We start from the raw sequence: 17916 nt of genomic DNA, 5'->3' as shown, positions 1-17916 counted from the left end.
ACCACAGAAAACAAGCCTCATCCCAAACCTGCTATACCCAGAGGACTTGCAAAGTCCATCCCCACTAATAAATTCATCAGCTTTATACAACCACTTGTTCATCTGCAAACTTCCATTCCCCAAATCAATCATATTTGGCATTAGAATGGCTTCTGCTTTCAGACAGTGAAGATCACACCAGCTCCTGTGCTCTCTGCAGTTACCAGTATGTTGAAGCCCTGCAACATGGAATACCGTTCACCAAGGGAAAAATCTTCTCCAGCTTTCAGCTCAGTGACATTTCTAACCCTCATGCCAAAGGAAATCTTCACGACTGAAATATTCTCATTTTCAGCCTTTGCACATGATCTGCTGCAAGCAACAGCAGAGAAATTATTTACTTCCAACCACCAGCTCCTGCAGAGACTAGGGAGGGACAATACATGGGCTAGGTTTTTACTAGCCACAAAACAGGAAAGGGAGATGCCTGAGAAAAAGACTTTTGAATAAACCTTTGCTAACTGTTTCTGGCAGTTCAGAGATAACTGCACCTTGAGAGCCAACCTCACTGCTGTCGGAAACTGAAAATGAGACAATTAGTGAAAATAAAAGGAAGATGGTAAGCTAGAAGAATTCTGAGCTGCCACCACAGTAATAAGGCTTTGCTTTGCTTCTGCACTCCAAGAATGACAAGAGAAGTCCCTCCATTTGCTACACTTTAAACTGGAGATTGATGCCAGGTTGGTTTGTGGGTTTTTCCCAACCATGTTGTTTGTTTGTTTGTGGGTTTTTGTTTTCATCCACGATTTTAATACAGCCAAAATAAGTTTCTAACAGAAACGACAGCAAAGGTTTCACCCCTTTATACTAGTTCCCATGTTCATTTACAAGGGAAAGTATAACATCAAAAAACAAACACTATTTGCACCTAAATTTCCAGCAGCACTGAATTCAGTGCTTTGCTAGTGCCCACACTGAGAAATCTTGCATCTGATTTACAACCATAATTACAGTGTAGTTATACTGCTAAAATTCCCCAGGAAAAAAGGGAAGAAATTAAAAAAAAAAAAAAAAAGAAAAGATGTTATTTTTCAACATCCAAGAGAAAGATTTTTATTTTTAATTTCAACATGACGAATTCTACCAGAATAACCAGAAATGGTAAATTTCCCTGAGGAGATAAGGTCCTGTTGTACACCAGGTGCCCACCAAAGCCACTGTCGCTCCCCCTCCTCAGCTGGGCAGGGGAGAGAAAAATACAAGGCTCAGCTCCTGGGTCAAGAGGAGTACAGGGAGATACACTCAGCAATGACCCATCACAGGCAAAACAGACTTGACTTGGGGGAAAATTAATTTATTGCCAGTTAGAAGTCAGAGCAGGGTAATGAGAAATAAACCCAAATCTTAGACCACCTTTTCCCTATGCCACCCTTCTTCCCAGGCTCAACTTCACTCCCAAATTCTCTACCTCCCCCTCTCAGCAGTGCAAAAGGATGGGGAATGGGAGCTGTGGTCAGTTCATCACATGCTGTCTCTGCTCCATCTTCCTTCTCACACTCTTCCCCTGCTCCAGCGTGGGGTCCCTCCTACCGAAGACAGTCCTCCATGAACTTCTCCATCATGGGTCCTTCCTACAGGCTGGAGCTCTTCATGAACTGTGCCAGTGTGGGCCCCTTCCATGGGGCATAGTCCTTCAGTAACAGACTGCTCCAGTGTCAGCTACCTACAGGGTCCCAGTCTCCTCTGGGCGTATCCACTTCCTCAGGTGTGAGGTGCTCTACCATGGACCTCCATGGGCTGCAGGTGGACAGCCTGCCTCACCATGGGTTTCACCATGGACTACAGGAGAATCTCTGCTCTGGAGGACCTCCTCCCCCTCCTTCACTGCTGCCTGCAGAGTTGTTTCTCTCACATCTTCACTCCTCTCTTCTGACTGCTTCTGCTTTCATGTGTTTCCCCCCTGCTTCTTAAATAAGTAATCCCAGAGGTGCCACTACTGTCACTGATGGGCTCAGCCTTGGCCAGTGGCAGGTTCATCTTGGAGCTGGCTGGCAATGGTTCTGTCAGACGTGGCGGAAGCTTCTGGCAGCTTCTCACAGAAGCCACCCCTGTAGCCCCCCCGCCACACAAACCCAATCAGAGCGCCTGAGGTTTTTCGACACTGAAGAAGTTCTGACTATTGAAATGAAGAGATGATTATTGCAAGGCTTTCCACATTATCCAGGTCATTTTCTCATACATTAATGACATAATAGAAATTTATGGAAGGCTTTATTGAATCTTAATTGCTCCCTAAGACCATGACTGAAATAGAAATTGTGACTGCATTCTGTGTTGACTGCTGCAGCAGATGCTGAGGATACAGAACCCTGAATTCAGGTTCCTTCCTTTAAGGATAACTTCCTACTCTTCCTATTTACACATGTTTTCTATGTTTTCTGTAAAGTCACACAATACTTTGTCAACTACAAATTTTTGCCAGCTCTTAAAAAATTCTGTTAGCTTGTAGGCTAATACCCAAACATTCATGATAGTCCCCTGTGAAAGTTGTTTTGGAAGGGTGAGATGGATAACTCCAATATTTAGTTTGCTACTAGAAGGCTCTAATTTTTTCTTGAAGGCTTCTCTTATTCTTTTACAAGGAGGAACATTTTAAACCAGAACACCGTGGAAGAAATGAAATTGCACCTTCCTCACTAGCAAATGAGCTCAAAGTAGCCCAATTACAATTAAAACATGACATCTTTATCATCCATTAATGATGAGAAATACTGTAAGTCAAGGACAAATCTGTTTACAATATAATAATCCACCTCAAGCGACTACCAGGAGAATTTACCAATGCCTAAAAAATTGCCATAAATTACACTCTTAGTGGAGAAGTCTGAAGTTTCTGACACAGTTCAGCTCTTGCAGACGCCACTGAATATTAGAGATTTCTAAATATGTAAAAATAGAACTCCTTTGGTTGAAATGATGTCCCTCTGAGAAAGTGGAAAACCCAGAAACTGCAAAACCCAGGAAAAGTTTTTTGAAGGCTGACTTAAAAACAAGAGCTGCACTCCAGTGTGATCTTGTGCATTTGTAACCTGTGTTAGAAGATGGATGCAGGACCATATTTAGCAGGAACAGTTTCCACAGCCTTTCACACTGTTGCTAATTTCTTCCTCTAGTTTCTTCCTTTCCTCCTCTTTGGACATCCGGGTGTTTCTCTCTTCCCAGCTGGGATTGTTGTGGCTATTCAGTACTTTGCTGCTCTGTGTGTGCCACATCTCATAATAGAGGTTGTTTGGACTTGCAAGGAGATCTGAATGTCTACCACGCTCCACAACTTTACCCTGCAAGAGAAGGCAAGTGAGTCAGTCACCAACATCACCAGACCTTCAGCAATATAAATGCTACCAACACACAGGACAGGGGTTTGCAATAGGGATTAGCACAGAGAAGGATGTTGGGATAGCAACGAGAGACTGAACATGATGCACTGAATTGTGTGTTACATGGTGAGCAGGAAGGGGAGATTCAGACTGGAGATCAGGAAGAAATTCTTTCCAGCGAGGGTGGTGAGACACTGGAACAGGTTGCCCAAGGATGCTGTTGATGTCTCCTCCCTGAGGGTGTTCAAGGCCAAGCTGGATGAGGCATTGAGTAACCTGGTCCAGCGGAAGGTGTTCTTGCCCACAGCAGCAGGTTGGAACTAAATGATCTTTTTAAGTTCCCCTCCAACCCAAATCATTCTATGAATCAATGAAAAAAAAAGGAGCTGTGCTCCTCTCAACTGAAAATAAATGGGAATGAAAATGCCTTTTGTCCAGTTGGTCAAAATGTAAAGCCTATCAACATGAAGTTTTAATGTATCTTCCAGTTTAAGCAGTAAATGTAAACATAGAGATCTGTTTGAGGAGCAAGATGTTAAAGAACTAGTGCAAAAGTAGCAGCAGCATACCAACCAAATGTGTTTGGCTTTGCTTGGCAACAAACTCACTGACACTAAGGAGCTAAAAGAAAAGAGCACAGAGAGATTTGTACTAGATGTGTGCTACAGGTCTTAGCACAAGAAGGACATTGACCTGGTTTAAGCAGGTATGGAGGAGGCCAGGCTGAGAGTTTGGGTTGTTCAGCCTGGAGAAGACAAGGGTCCAGGGAGACCTTCTGGTGGCCTTCCAGGACTTGAAGAGACCACTCAGAAATCTGGGGACAGACTTTTGAGCAGAACCTGTTGTGACAGGACAAGGGGTGATGGTTTGAACTAAGAGAGGGAGATTTAGACTGGAGAGATGGGAAAAATTTTCTTATACTGAGGGTGGTGAGACCCTGTCCCACGTTGCCCAGAGATGTGGTAGATGCTCTGTCCCTGGAACCATTCCAGGTCAGGTTGTCTGTCACTCTGAACAACCTGCTCTATAGTTGCAGATGGCCCTGCCGACTGCAGGGCATTGGCCTAGATGAGCCTTAAAGGTTCCTCCCAACCCAAGCCATTCTGTGACTGTATGATTCAAAAATCCAGACTCATCCCTTCACTCTGAGATACACTTCTATGTTCATGGACACCAAAGTACCGTAATATATTCATCCTGCAGATCTTCTGTCTTTTGGGAAAAGACAGTGTTAGATGGACAACTACATGGATTTTATATTAGTTCTAAATTCTGATCTACAATTAAATCTACCTCCTTGTGACAGCTGCTGATGAACATGCTGGGAAAAAGAAATGGGTCTTGTCACTTCCATTACCAGTCATGCTGGTGGAATCTGAATAAACAGACACTTGACCAACATCACTGCAGAATTTACTCAGACTTTTCAGCGGTTAGATTTCGGAGCAGCAGAGACTAGGTGTCCTGGTCTGAGCTAGACCAGAACTAATTCTGTTCAATGTTTGGATTTCCCAGCTCAGGCTCTGCTCAGTGAGGCATTTTCTGAAGTTCAGGGCAGGTTTACACAGCCAGGGGCTGCTTCTAGCAGTGCGAAGCTCATGGGGAGAGTTCCTGCCAAGGGCTGGGCTGCAGAAAGGCTCTGGCTTGGCTTTGCTTCTGGGCACACTGAGGGCACCGTCACATCTTGTGCCCCACCTTGGAGTGGAGGAAGTTAAAAGGTGGCACTTGCAGGTGCCCTTCAACTGACCCACAAGGGATTCCATCCCATGGATGGCATCTTCAGGAGAAAGCTAAGTGTCACCAGGATCAAGCCTCTTCTTCACTGACCAGTGTTCAAGGAGGACTCTCTCCCTTCTGCCTTCCATTCTGATCCCTGTGTTCCTGAATCCAGTTCCAAGATCCAGCTCCTGAATCTAGTTCACATTTGCCGCTGATTCCAGTTTGGGACTTGCCCAGTGCCTGCCCCCGAATGTTCTTCTTTCCATCCCAGCTGGTTTAGTTTCTTTCTCAGCCCATCAGGCTCCCTCCCTTCTTCCCCTTCTCCTCCCTTTGGAGAGCAGAGGAGTTCATGGGAAGCCTCTGACACTCGTTTGGTCATCAGCCCATCCTCAACCCTTGACACCAGGCTTTTGAACTATGGCTTCTTGTTCAGTTGGGGGTTTTTTTAATAACTCTTGAATGCTCATCAAAATGTAACTGCTCTGTTCAGCTTCACAGTGTGAAGATCAATATAATTAATTCAACATTAGTTTACTCACTCAGGGATTATTCTGATTTTGCCTAGGCAAAGATGCTGGAATTATGATGCTCCATGTCCACTGCTAAGCAAAACTAGTCACAATCACCTCATCTCTACTCCTCAGCCCTGTTTATCTGGTTCTAGGACAGTGCTGATCAATCAAGCTGGGACAACAAGAGGCATCTTTCTGCTGAGCAAAGAATGCCTCACAAAGCAGTGAGGCACCCCAAGTGCTGCACCACCCTGCCTTGCTCATTCACAATCTTTGTTCCATCACCACCACTCAGGGAAGCGAGAGCTCTGCCTGGTTTACAGCTTCAGGTTGTACTTTTATTTGCAATTTAACAGTTACACCCTAACACAAAACATGCTCTTAGCAAGCTGTGAAATCTTGCCTTGAAAATAAAATGTTGCAGATTGTCTTGTAACACTATAAAAAACCCCACAAAACACTTGCAAGATGTTTTATCATGGAGTTACAGAAAGGATACACCTTAGGAAGTGGTTCTGCAGCCAAAGCTGAAAAAACAAGCTGATCAAAAACAAACCAAAACTCCACAGAGCAGCAGGGGTGGTTTATTCCACCGCTTCACTTGTGAGTTGGAAGAGACCTTCAAGATCGAATCCAACCTTCAACCCAGCACCATCAGGGCCATTAAACCAGGTCCCCAGTTGCCACGTCCACACATTTCTTGAACACCTTCAGGGACAGTGACTCCATCGCCTCCCTGGGCAGCCTGTTCCAATGCCTGACCACTTTTCCAGTCAAGACATTTTTCCTAATATCCAACCTTAACCTCCCCTGGCACAATTTCAGGCCATTTCCTCTCCTTCTGTCACCTGTTACTAGGGAAAAGAGACCAACCCCACCTCACTCCAACCTCCTTTCAGAGTTGTGAAGAACAATGAAGTCTCCCCTCAGCCTCCTCCAGAATAAACAGCCCCAGTTCCCTCCACTGCTCCTCATAAGACCTGTTCTCTAGACCCTTCACCACCTTTGTTGCCCTCCATACGAAGTTAAAACTTGTATACCAAAAATAGTTCTGAATGTCACCATTTCAGGAGATTTTGTTCTGATTCCCCATGAAATCTTTAACATACTGTAGGAATAATGTATTTTCTTTTAGATATGCATATTTTAGTCACTAAATACACCTATGATCACAAGCATATAAATAGCAACTGAAAAAAATGAACGCAGAGATAAATTTAACATCTATTATCAGTAGATTAGAGCACTAGATTTTCAGCATTATCAGTTAAAAACCTATGAAGGTATAATAAGGACATGTTTATTTTAAATTTATAGCCAGACAGGGGTAATAGAGAAGAAAACGGACTTAGGAGAGACTGAATGTAAGATAACAACCAAATAGTGATATTAGTAAATCAAATGATGAAACTTTTTCCCCCTTAGAAGCCCATAGAAAGAGAATAATCAGGTACAATATTCTCCAGGTACAATAGAGAACAGTGCTCAGATTTATCACATAATTAGAGTGAACAATCCTACAACAGTTTTATCTGCATGGAAACAGAACACACTGTCCTCTCTCTTTCCATTGAAAGAAAAATAAACAATGGATGTATGTGAAAAACAGACTCACTAAGCACTGAGAGTAAGACAAAAATTGGGGAACACACGAGGAAACCTGATCTGACAGAAACATGGAGCAGATGATACAAAACACATGCAACATGAAGCCAGTGTAATGACTGAAATTTGTCATAATCCAGATCAAGAACACAGAATTAAATGAATCCCTGAGCCCCAGCATGGTGGGCTTGGAAAAGACCTCTGGAGCTCATGTAGTCCAATCCCCCTGCTGAAGCAGGGACACACACAGGTGATTGCCCAGGATCACATTGTCCAGGTGGGTTTGAAATCTCTCAAGAGGAGACTCCACAACCTCTCTGGGCAGTCTGCTCCAGGACTCCAGCACCATCACACCAAAGAATTTTCTCCTCCTGTTCAGATGAAAGCTCCTGGGATCCACTTTGTGCCAATTGCCCCTTGTTCTATCACTGGACTCCACTGAAGAGTCTGGCCCCATGCTTTTGCTCCTACCCTTTAGCTCTTGCTGATCAGATTCCCTCTCAGGCTGCTCTTCTCCAGGCTCAGTGGCCCCAGGTCTCTTAGCCTTTCCTCCTCACAGAGTCCACTGGACTCTCTCTAATAGTTCCCTGTCTCTTTCAAACTGGGAAGCCCAGAAATGAACCCAGTACTCCAGATGTGCCCTCCCCAGGGCAGAGTAGATGGAGAGGAGACCCTCCCTCAATCCAATGATCACACTCTTCTGAATGCACCTCAAGAGACCATTGACCTTCTTGTCTACGAGGGCACACTGCTGGATCATGGTGAACTTGCCCACCAGCACCTGCCCATATGTTGAACTAGACTGGACCCAGTACTGACCCTTGAAGAACGCTGAAATGCAGGACTCCATCTAGACCCTGCATGCTGATCATAACCCTCTGAGCTCTGTCCTTCAGCCAGTTCTCAATTCAACTCACTGTTCACTCATCCAACCCATGCTTCCTAAGCTTCCCTGTGAGGATATTGTGGAAGACAATGTCCAAAGCCTTGGTGAAATATGCAAGTGAAGTAAAAACACAACACACAAGAGAGTCTCACATCCCAAGTTTCTGCAACTGATAAACTGCAAAGAGCAACACAAAGAGCAAAGCTTGGCCTAGGACTTTCTAAAGTTGTTCATTTCCAAAAAAAGACCTTTCAGGAGCTTGGTGGGAGTGTAATACTTGAAAATGGACACACAGAGTCTAAACCAGACACTGACATGATGTGAAAATTACACATCACCAGGTGATGACCTCACCTTATCCAGCACAATGATTTCATCTGCATCAACTACTGTGGACAGCCTGTGAGCAATGAAAACTGATGTCCGGTGCTTCACCATGGCCCTCATGGCACTGAGGATGTTCTGCAGGATTAAGAGAGAGAGAAACTCTTAGACACTCCTGGGTGGTCTGAAAAGCAAAAATGCTGTCTGGAAGCAGGCAAATTACTGTAAATCAGTTTTGAAAAGTGTCTCCAGCACTGCTCTAGCTTCACAATGAGATACAGCTACAAGTAGGGACAGAAAAAGCCCAGAATAATCAAAAGCAGGTTCTGATGAGGTCCTCAAACAGCAAAAAACCAAACAACCTCGTATTCATAGAAAACAGTTCAGGGAACACAGAGAGAGAAGTGTGCCTTGATTTCAGGTCCCCACATCACCATGCTACAATAGCAGTAAAAACATGAGATTTACAAATCATCATCAAACTTCCCAATTACTGAAGCGAAAGAAAAAGAATCCCTCTCAACAGCATGCCAGTGTGGAACATGGAGTTAAAGCAATCATGTGAGTTATCTTTATTGTCTTCCTCTCTTCCTTCCCTCCCATCTTCTCTTTCTTTCTTCTTCTCTTACTCTCTTCCATCTTCCCAAAGCAAACTCAGATCCTAGCAGTGCTAAATGGGATGTTGTGCCCTGGCCATAAGAAGCACAGCGCAGTGCTGTCCTTCTCCTGAGCTGCCTGTGTCAGACAGCATCTCAATTACCAGAGATACTTTTGTGCAAAGGACTCATTTTAATTTGCCTGCCTTTAAGAAGCAGTTCTGCTCTAAACCTTTCAGCTTTGCTCATGGTTCTTGCAATAAATACAGCAAAGCAAAAGAGAGAAAGAATCCAAGTTGAGTTCTGCAGAACTGGGTGTTACAAACATTTCTGGCCCAATGAGGAGCTGGGCTACAGTTGAATGTGCACTGTAGAGCTGTGCAGTTTGGACTTGTATTTCTTTGTGTCTGGAAAATGAAAGTAATTTAGTGATCACAGGTCAATACATTTGCTCGATAATCTGCATAAGTGAACACAAACATAGCTCAAGCTATGTTTGTGAAATTACGGCTGCTGTTGAGAGTTGAGTGTTTAAGCAATGATGTGGTTATGCAGCCTGATGCAGTTACTGTGGTAGTGTCATGACATCAATGTCACAACACACTGATGTTCCACAGCCCTCCTGTGAAAGGAATACAAATTACTGCAGGTTACACCTCCCCGATTTGCATCCACAAAAGATGCTGCACAGTCATCAAGAGGTTTTCTGTTCTGCATGATGTCACCATTATTTATAAGACATTTTTAGTGAGTGCTAGATGTCATCTAAAAGCTTTCAAAGTGGTTGGAAATGTCCACACTTCATGGCCACATGAGGTACACAAACAGCTTCAAGAGAAGGTTTAATGGTGAACAGGACATCAAGACTGCAAAAGAGGAAATACACCCAGGGACAGAGTTGGTGTTCTTCACTTTGTCTGATGGTGAACAGCCTCAGTACCTCTGTTCTGGCCTTTAGGACCAGAGACTTAGACACAGGATCTCTGAACAATGACACCAAGAAACCATGAAAGCAACCAGATGAAAAGAACAGAGTCCTTTCTGAGAGGAAAAGAAGGGAAAAGCATCAGAATCAGACATCATTACACCACTTAAGGTTTAGATTATTTTTTTATTACCTCTTCTGTAATTGAATCTAAAGATGATGTGGCTTCATCGTAGAGAAAAATAAGTGGCTCCTTTAACATTGCTCTAGCAATTGCAACTCTTTGCTTTTCTCCTCCTGAACAGGTGGGAAGGAAAGAAAGAAATAAAAAAGATGACATTACAATTGTGCTATTCCAAATCCAACAGCAGACATGACATTGGAACAGGTTGCCCTGGGAAGCTGTGGATGCACTCTCCCTGGACTTGTTCAGGTCTTGACCAACCTGGTATAGCGGAAGGAGTCCCTGTCCATGCCATAAGGGTTGGAACTGGATGATCTTTGAGGTCCCTTCCAACCCAAACCATTCTGTGATTCTGACTGCTTTGGGGGTTGGCTCTTTTTGCTTTTTAATATCCACCATAGTTGTTACTGATAAAGGTCTGCACATGTTACATCAGGTATCACATGACTTTCTGCTCCTGATTCAAGACTAATCATCCTTTTTGGAAAGGACAAGGCAGGAGCTACAAGGCAGGAGCCTCATACAGGTAACTAAGGACGATGTGCAGTATGTAGCACACCAGGGAGCACGCTTATTCAGCCGGTGTAAGCTGTACCCCGAGCAGTAACTCCACACACATCCATCCTGGTTTCTCTCACAAATAAACGCTGCTCTGCCCACGCTGCTGTATTGAATTTCACACACCTTGCACACACATTTTTTTCCTTCAGGTCTCTCCTTGAAATTAATCTTCCCACTCCATAATGGCCCAGATTTAATGTGTCATAGAATCATAGAACCATAGAACTGTTGAGGTTGGAAGAGAGCTTTGGGATCATCAGGCCCAGCCACTCACCTAGAACTCACAATTCCATCACTATTGCTAAGCTACTGCCACTAAACCACACCCCTCAGTACCACATCCACACATCTTTTAAATATCTCCAGGGACGCTGACTCCATCACCTCCCTAGACAGCCTGTTCCAGTGCCTGAGAACCCCTTCTGGGAAGCAATTCTTCCTAATACCCAACCTGAACCAATCCCCTGGCTCAATTTGAGCCCATTTCCTCTTGTCCTCAATTGCCGCATGTGAAAAGAGACCAGCTCCCACTTCACTCCAGCCTCCTTTGAGGTAGCTGTAGAGTGATGAGGTCTTCCCTCAGCCTCCCAACAGTTTTAAGCAGCAGATTTCATTAAAGAATCAGAGTATCTTTGGGCGGAAGAGACCTTCAAGGTCATCCATCACTTCAGGGTCACCACTAAACCATGTCCCTAAGCACCAGGTCCATTTGCACCAGGGATGGTGACTCCACCACTGCCCTCATACTAAAACCCACCTTCATTATGCAATCTACTGCCCACTGGTTCCTAATGTAACCCAGTTTCAGGCTTCTTTCCTTCCTTCACAATTCTTACAGCCAACATTTACTCCAGAATAACTGAGGACAACTTTCACAGACAAGAAAACAGGTGCATCTGGGAACTTAAAATCTGCTAAACATTTGGCATGCAACACAAACACTTCACGTTTGTGCACTTGTCCTCCTTTGTTTTATTCAAGACTTCAAAACATTCCATTTAATACCACTATATCCTTGTTAATGTTCCATTCCTATCAGGAGAGAACACGCTTTAATAAACCATTTAAAAGGCTGATAATCATGCTGCAGTTCACATTTTCAACTGTCTCTGGCAGAACTCAGTGGCAATTAGAACTGTACAATTTGCTCAGTCTATTTTAATACACACTCTTTATCTCTCTCTCTCTTCTTTAAAGCACGTTCAAAACTCACAGCTTGACAGTATCCCTGTCTGAAAGATACACTGCAATAACAAAATCCAAGGTCTTCCTTTACTTTTGCAACATACTGACACATTGCTTCATGTTCTTCCCCATCCATCTTCAGGACAGCAGCAGGTTAATTGTTTCATTTACAAAATCAGGAGTTTGGGGCTGCTACCTCCCAGGAATTAGGAAACACTGAAATGGATTCTACTTGAAAAAGTCAAAATAACTTTTATTTACTTAATGAATCAATCACCAAGACCAGAATTTTTTTCCTAATGTCTAATCTAAACCTCCCCTGGTACACCTTGAGGCCATTACCTCTCATCCTGTCACTTGCCACTTGGGAGAAGAGACCAACACCCACGTGTTTCTAACCTACTTTCAGGGAGTGCCAGAAGGTTTCCCCTCAGCCTCCTTTTCTTCAGGCTGAACAATCCTAGTGACCTCAGCTGCTCCCCACAAGACCTGTTCTCCAGACCCTTTATCAGCTTTGCTGCCCTTCTCTGGACCCACTCTAGCAACCTGTGTCTGCTTCAGGACCTACCTGAGAGCTTGAGTCCTCGTTCCCCAACCTGAGTGTTGTAACCATTCGGCATTCGAAGAATAGCCTCGTGGATCCCTGCCAGCTTCGCCACCGCATGCACCTCTTCTGGAGTGGCACCGATATTGCCATAGAGCAGGTTGTAATAGATTGTATTGTGGAAGAGAACAGCATCCTACAGGCATGGAGAGGTTAGGTTAGATGAGAGACCCTGAACAAGGGTTTAAAAACTGTCCCCAGTTCATGAAAGAAATCAGTACAGAATAGTTCATATTTTTCTATAAAGCCTGAAGGTAAAAGTATTTGGGGAAATTTCCCAAAACTGGGACTAATACATTTTGTGTCCTAAATACATGTTGTGGATATTTTAACCACTTTGCTAAATCATTATGGGTGGTAATCAACTACAAAGCTAAATCACTTAAAGCTGGAGGCAGTTTCTCATGAAGAGCCTTAAACACATTTCAAAAATGGGATCTATATGATGCACACAAAAACATCCTGAGGGGACAAGAAGCATGGCGACTTCCAGAGGAATGAGACACCACCACCTGAAAGGATTTGCCTCCATTAAAGCACAGGGTCAAAATACAGGGAACCACTGTTCCGACAGACTCTTTGGGGAGAAAGGAACACGGTCTACCTGAGGTACAACTCCTATGGCCTTTCTCAGACTTTCCAAACTGACATCTTGTATGTTCTGTCCAGCAACATAAATATTTCCTTTCTGAGGTTCATAGAAACGAAATAACAATCTCACAATTGTGCTTTTCCTGAAATATAAAAGAATTGAAGCTTGTGTTACACTGCTGGTTTGCCATTTACAATCTCCAAACAGAACTGATGTCACAAACAAAAACGATGACAAGCAAAACATAAGAAGAAATGCTTTTAAGAAACAGAATTCTGCATCATTGATTGGTGTATTTAGTCCATTTACCCACCCTGACCCACTACCTCCTACAATGGCCACTTTTTTCCCTGCAGGGACTTCAAAAGACACTCCAGCAAGAACTTTCTGCCCCTCAAGGTATTCAAAATGCACATTATCAAAGGCGATGGAAGCAGTCTGTGGTGTGATCTGCAGGGGTGGAGCCAGCTCTTTGTCCTGTTAAAAGAAGAGTACCACTTTATCTGCTGTCCAGAAGGTATCTCCAGCAGTTCAACAAACTGAACAGTCTATTTCCAAACTCAGAAAAAGGCAAACAGACACTGCAGCTTGGATATGTTGAAAGTAATTATAACCCACCACAGAAGTGGAATAGGTTTGTTCTTCCTTTCCCTCACAGAAGGTAAAAACTCCTCCTGTAAACACTGCTTCATAACTTCTTTTGCAGTAATAAATTCTGCATCATTAATTGCTAATAAAAATTCCAGCACATGGCATGAATACTTAAATAAAACAATCTCAATACAAACACAGCTTCCGTGAAGGTACTTCTGCTGTCACTAAAAGGTTCTGCAAGAAATAAAGCAGCTGCTGTTGCACAAGTTGCACTTCAAGAGGAGGCAGAACAACATCCTTGCAACAACATCTCTTTCTTGAAGAGAAACTAAAAGCAGAGTGAAATGGTGGCATTGCCAGGAAACAGCCCTATCAAACACCCAGATACTTTAGGAAAATAAGATACTACTTACTTTAATTTTGGTATCTACACTGAGAAGTGTGAACAAGGTATTCATATCTATAAGTGCTTGTCTTGTCTCTCTGTATACTGTTCCCAGGAAGTTTAGGGGAAGAGAAAGCTGGAACAACAATCCATTCACCATTACTAGATCTCCAACAGAAAGGCTGCCTTAAGACAAAAGCGATGTGAGAGAATAAGGAGACTTGAAGGGTTGTCTTCTTAGGAAGCACCAAAAGGTTTAAAAATAACAATCAATCAAATGTAGTTGCTTTTATCCCATTTCTAAACCCAGCTGTTTAAACAGTAAACAAAACACATTCCCAGAAGATCAGATTTTATACAGGAAGGTGCCTGAAATAAATGGCAGTATTTGTGTGGGTTACTCTTAAAAGATGTAACAGCACCTGGAAAATAAGACAAGCAACATATCAGGAAAGTCACAGAAAACATTAGGTTGTAAAGTTGCCAGTTCCACAGAAAGAAACATAGATGGGGTCCAAATCAGTTTGAAGGAGGAGAACTAACACATGAAAGCAAGAATCAGGAAAGACAATCTTAAACACAATGACAGACAAATCCAAACCATGGAATTTGTCATGGGAAGAGAGGCCTCTCATGCCATGTACAGCAGAGCTGCCAAAACATACAGTGAGGACCTCTGGGCAGCTTAACATCAAATAGGCTGATCAAGGGAACACTCAGGATAACACGTAAGTTAAAGGTAAGCGCCAGGTCAGTTCAGCTGAAGCAGATCCACAAAGATGATTTAAAGCCATATTTCTATCATCCTGCTTAAAGGCTATCCTAAATGTTCTTAAGAACAGCCATAAACTGCACCTCCTGACTTATCCACTCTCAGTTTAACTCTTCCCTGTCAGAGCATCTCATAACAAAAGAGCAAAGCAGATGCAAAGACAACATATAAAGGTCTACACTTTAAACTCATCTGATACTAACAATGTTTAAAACATCATTGTTTTACTCTAAAATCACGTTGTTTTGCTAAGCCTCATCCCCATGCCTCTACAGTGTTTTCTGAAACAATCAGGCTTCGCTTCATGGAGTAAACTAGACAAACAGAGATTCAACCCAAATTTTAGTGATATGTCCTTATTAATCTAAGAACAGTGAGGAATACTGGTATTAAAATAAACCACTGGGGAGAAGTTCTGCATCGTGCCAACATGGGAGGGAAGAAGGGTAAAATGAAAGGGTCTTTGTAGAAGGTCTAGGGAAATATTTGTATTTACAGAAGCGTCTTTGATAATCCTTCAACAGAAATTTCCCAGAGTTACATTTCCTTAGGATCTTTTTCTAACTGCTAAACATTTAAAGTGTTTCTAATAAAATCATGCTAGACACTGTTGTATGCATGTGACAGAATTAATAATACTCCAAGAAACAGAAATATCCCAAACTCTCAAAATGAACTCACATGAACTCTAAGTTAATTAACACTTCTATTATCTGTAATTAAGGTAAATGAGAGCCATTTTTAGCTTATAGACAGATGAGTTACCTGCGACAATGCCTTGACTGGCAAGCACCATGATGGCTGTTAAGCCAACGCTAAAGATAGCACTCTGTCCAAAGTTCAGGAGAGCTAAAGTAGAGATAGTCTTCAGGGAAGCATTTTCATATATCCTCAAGAATTCATCATACCGTTGGGCTTCGTATTTTTCATTGTTGAAATACTAAGATATACACAAAAATAGTAACTGTCACATTCCCAAACGTACTGGACTGTGTATTTTTCCAGTTATAAAATTCACTATAAACATACTCCATGCACAGACAGAAGTGCTGAGGAGGGGTTGTGTGTCTAACAGCTAAAGAGAAAAGATTAATGTGTGAAACAAAAAACATGAGCAAACGCCAGCAGACTCTGCACTGGGAAAGGAGACACCATGGAGATCCCTACACCAGGCATCTGGTCTTGCAGGACTTCTACCTGATTAATGTCAAAACTAAACACCAGCTGCCACTAGGTACTACAAAGACAAAAAAGTTACAGTCCTCTATGTACTAGAACATCCTTGTTGCTGTGACCATGGCAAATTGTCTAGAATGGGAGTTCTCACACAATGTCTACCTCTGGGTCCTTCTTCACAGGTAACTGCTGTGCTTATTTTTCTAGTTCGAGATCTTCCAATTAAAAGAAGCACAAAATAAGTGTAAGCCTGGAAAACCTCAGAGCTGTCCACAGGATTTTTTTAACAGTAGTAGCAGAATGACAAATAGGGTTGTGCTCTTTCATGTCTGGTTGCAACCACACTAAGTAATGAAAACAGTGCGTGTGGCCATTGGCGAAGGCACCGTGCTCCAGGCTGACATTCAGAAGACAATTCAGCAAACAAGTGAAGAGAAGTTTTTCCAGGACTCTAAGTTTACATCTTGCACAAACTGATGGTCAAGCTGATTCAGTCACAAAAGAAACTTCTCACTTTTTGTTTGCAAGTGGATTTCCACAAGGCCCATTAACAACTTCCCTGCTACCCTGTCACTACTATGTAGTACTCTTCAATGAATAAAGTTTTAAAAGCACGCTATCACTCCACACACATAGCCCTCTAAAAGATGAATCTTATGACTCACCTTCCTTAGGCTGACAGAAGTAAGACAAAGAGCCTAGCAGTAAAGATTGGTCTTACCTTCACAGTCTCATAATTCAGTAGGGAGTCAATTGCAGCGTTACCCGCATCATTATCTGCTTTGTTCATTTCTATCCGAAACTTAGTCCTGTAAAACAAAGGTTTCACACAGTCAAGACTTGAGGCTGAGGCAACACTACACACCCTGAGCAATCTGAGGGCATCCTTACCTCCACTGTGTGACCCCTATCGTGAATGCTGCATAGGCTCCCAGAGTTCCCAGGGTTACTAAAGCAAACTCTGCACCACATTTGTAATACTGGAATATTGAAAACAGGAGAAAAAAAAGAGTCAGAGTAATTTTCAAAACCTCACTGTTGCCTCAAAATTGTAACAACTTAGTCTAAACCTAGAACTGTGAAGGTCTCTCCCACCACACTCCCTGCTCTGAACAGCTTCAAAAAGGAAGGAGCAAGAAGAAGGGCGCAGAGACAAAGGCTGGAGAAGATAACCAAGAGCAGGTGTGTGTCTTAATGCTGCAAAATGATTTTTTTCCATCATAAAACATAAATGGTGCTGATGTTTGTGCTGTCATCACTAACAAACACTTATTTGTATGCATTTTTGGTGGATTTGGAAAGAAAGCTCAAGACTGCAGAAGAGGAAAAAAGTGGCCTTGCAAAACAATTTATGAAGCATTTGCTCTACTTCAGGGTGCATCAGGAGAGAAAAGGCATAAGAAGAATTAAACCATCAAGGCAGACTGGCTGACAGCCAGCTTGATCTGCAGCTTCCAAAGGCTGTAAAATTTAACCCAACAGGGGTTTTAATTCATTTTGTTACATTCAAATTTGATTAATTCCTTCTAAAAAACCCCAACCAACCAAACAAAAAAGAACAAAGGTTTTGCTTCTAATTTAGACTAAGCCACATAATCTAGATTTAGATTTTTAGAATGAAAAGGTCCAAAGATCCTGATTTCAAAAACAGTGAAGTGGGATTTATAACTTGTAAACAAGCAAAATGTACAAAATTATTTATAAACAGAAGTTTAAAATTGAGCTTACTAACCTTAAAACCTACAAAAAAGGAGAAGCCATTTTCCAAAAGATAATTTTCCCTTTTAAGTTCTGGATAAGGATTGACCACCACTATTCAGAAGAGAGCAAACAATTACTCCCTCCTCTACACTCAACACACTAAGACAGAGCCTTCCTAGGCATCTATTCTTTGCTTCCTAAGTATTTATCCAGATATATTTCACACTTGTGTGCAGAGT

General features: G+C 42.6%; 1 protein-coding gene across 1 annotated transcript in view; it reads right to left on the bottom strand.

Moving 5' to 3' along the window:
- Positions 1-1842: 1842 nt before the first annotated feature.
- The window catches only part of ABCB7 (ATP binding cassette subfamily B member 7), a 40853-nt gene continuing 24779 nt past the window's right edge, over positions 1843-17916 (bottom strand). Inside the window, exons 7-16 of the mRNA XM_054169340.1 lie at positions 16868-16956; positions 16698-16785; positions 15566-15740; positions 14057-14214; positions 13363-13526; positions 13062-13191; positions 12422-12593; positions 10117-10220; positions 8433-8540; positions 1843-3317 (exon numbers count right to left, since the gene is read on the bottom strand). Coding sequence (XP_054025315.1) covers positions 3099-3317; positions 8433-8540; positions 10117-10220; positions 12422-12593; positions 13062-13191; positions 13363-13526; positions 14057-14214; positions 15566-15740; positions 16698-16785; positions 16868-16956 — 1407 coding nt within the window. The 3' untranslated portion in view covers positions 1843-3098. The remainder of the gene's footprint in view (positions 3318-8432; positions 8541-10116; positions 10221-12421; positions 12594-13061; positions 13192-13362; positions 13527-14056; positions 14215-15565; positions 15741-16697; positions 16786-16867; positions 16957-17916) is intronic.

Source organism: Dryobates pubescens, chromosome 18, assembly GCF_014839835.1.
Source record: "Dryobates pubescens isolate bDryPub1 chromosome 18, bDryPub1.pri, whole genome shotgun sequence".
Taxonomy (NCBI): Eukaryota; Metazoa; Chordata; class Aves; order Piciformes; family Picidae; genus Dryobates; species Dryobates pubescens.
Note: the sequence above shows the minus strand (reverse complement) of the source record. Positions and strands in the feature narration are given on the sequence as shown.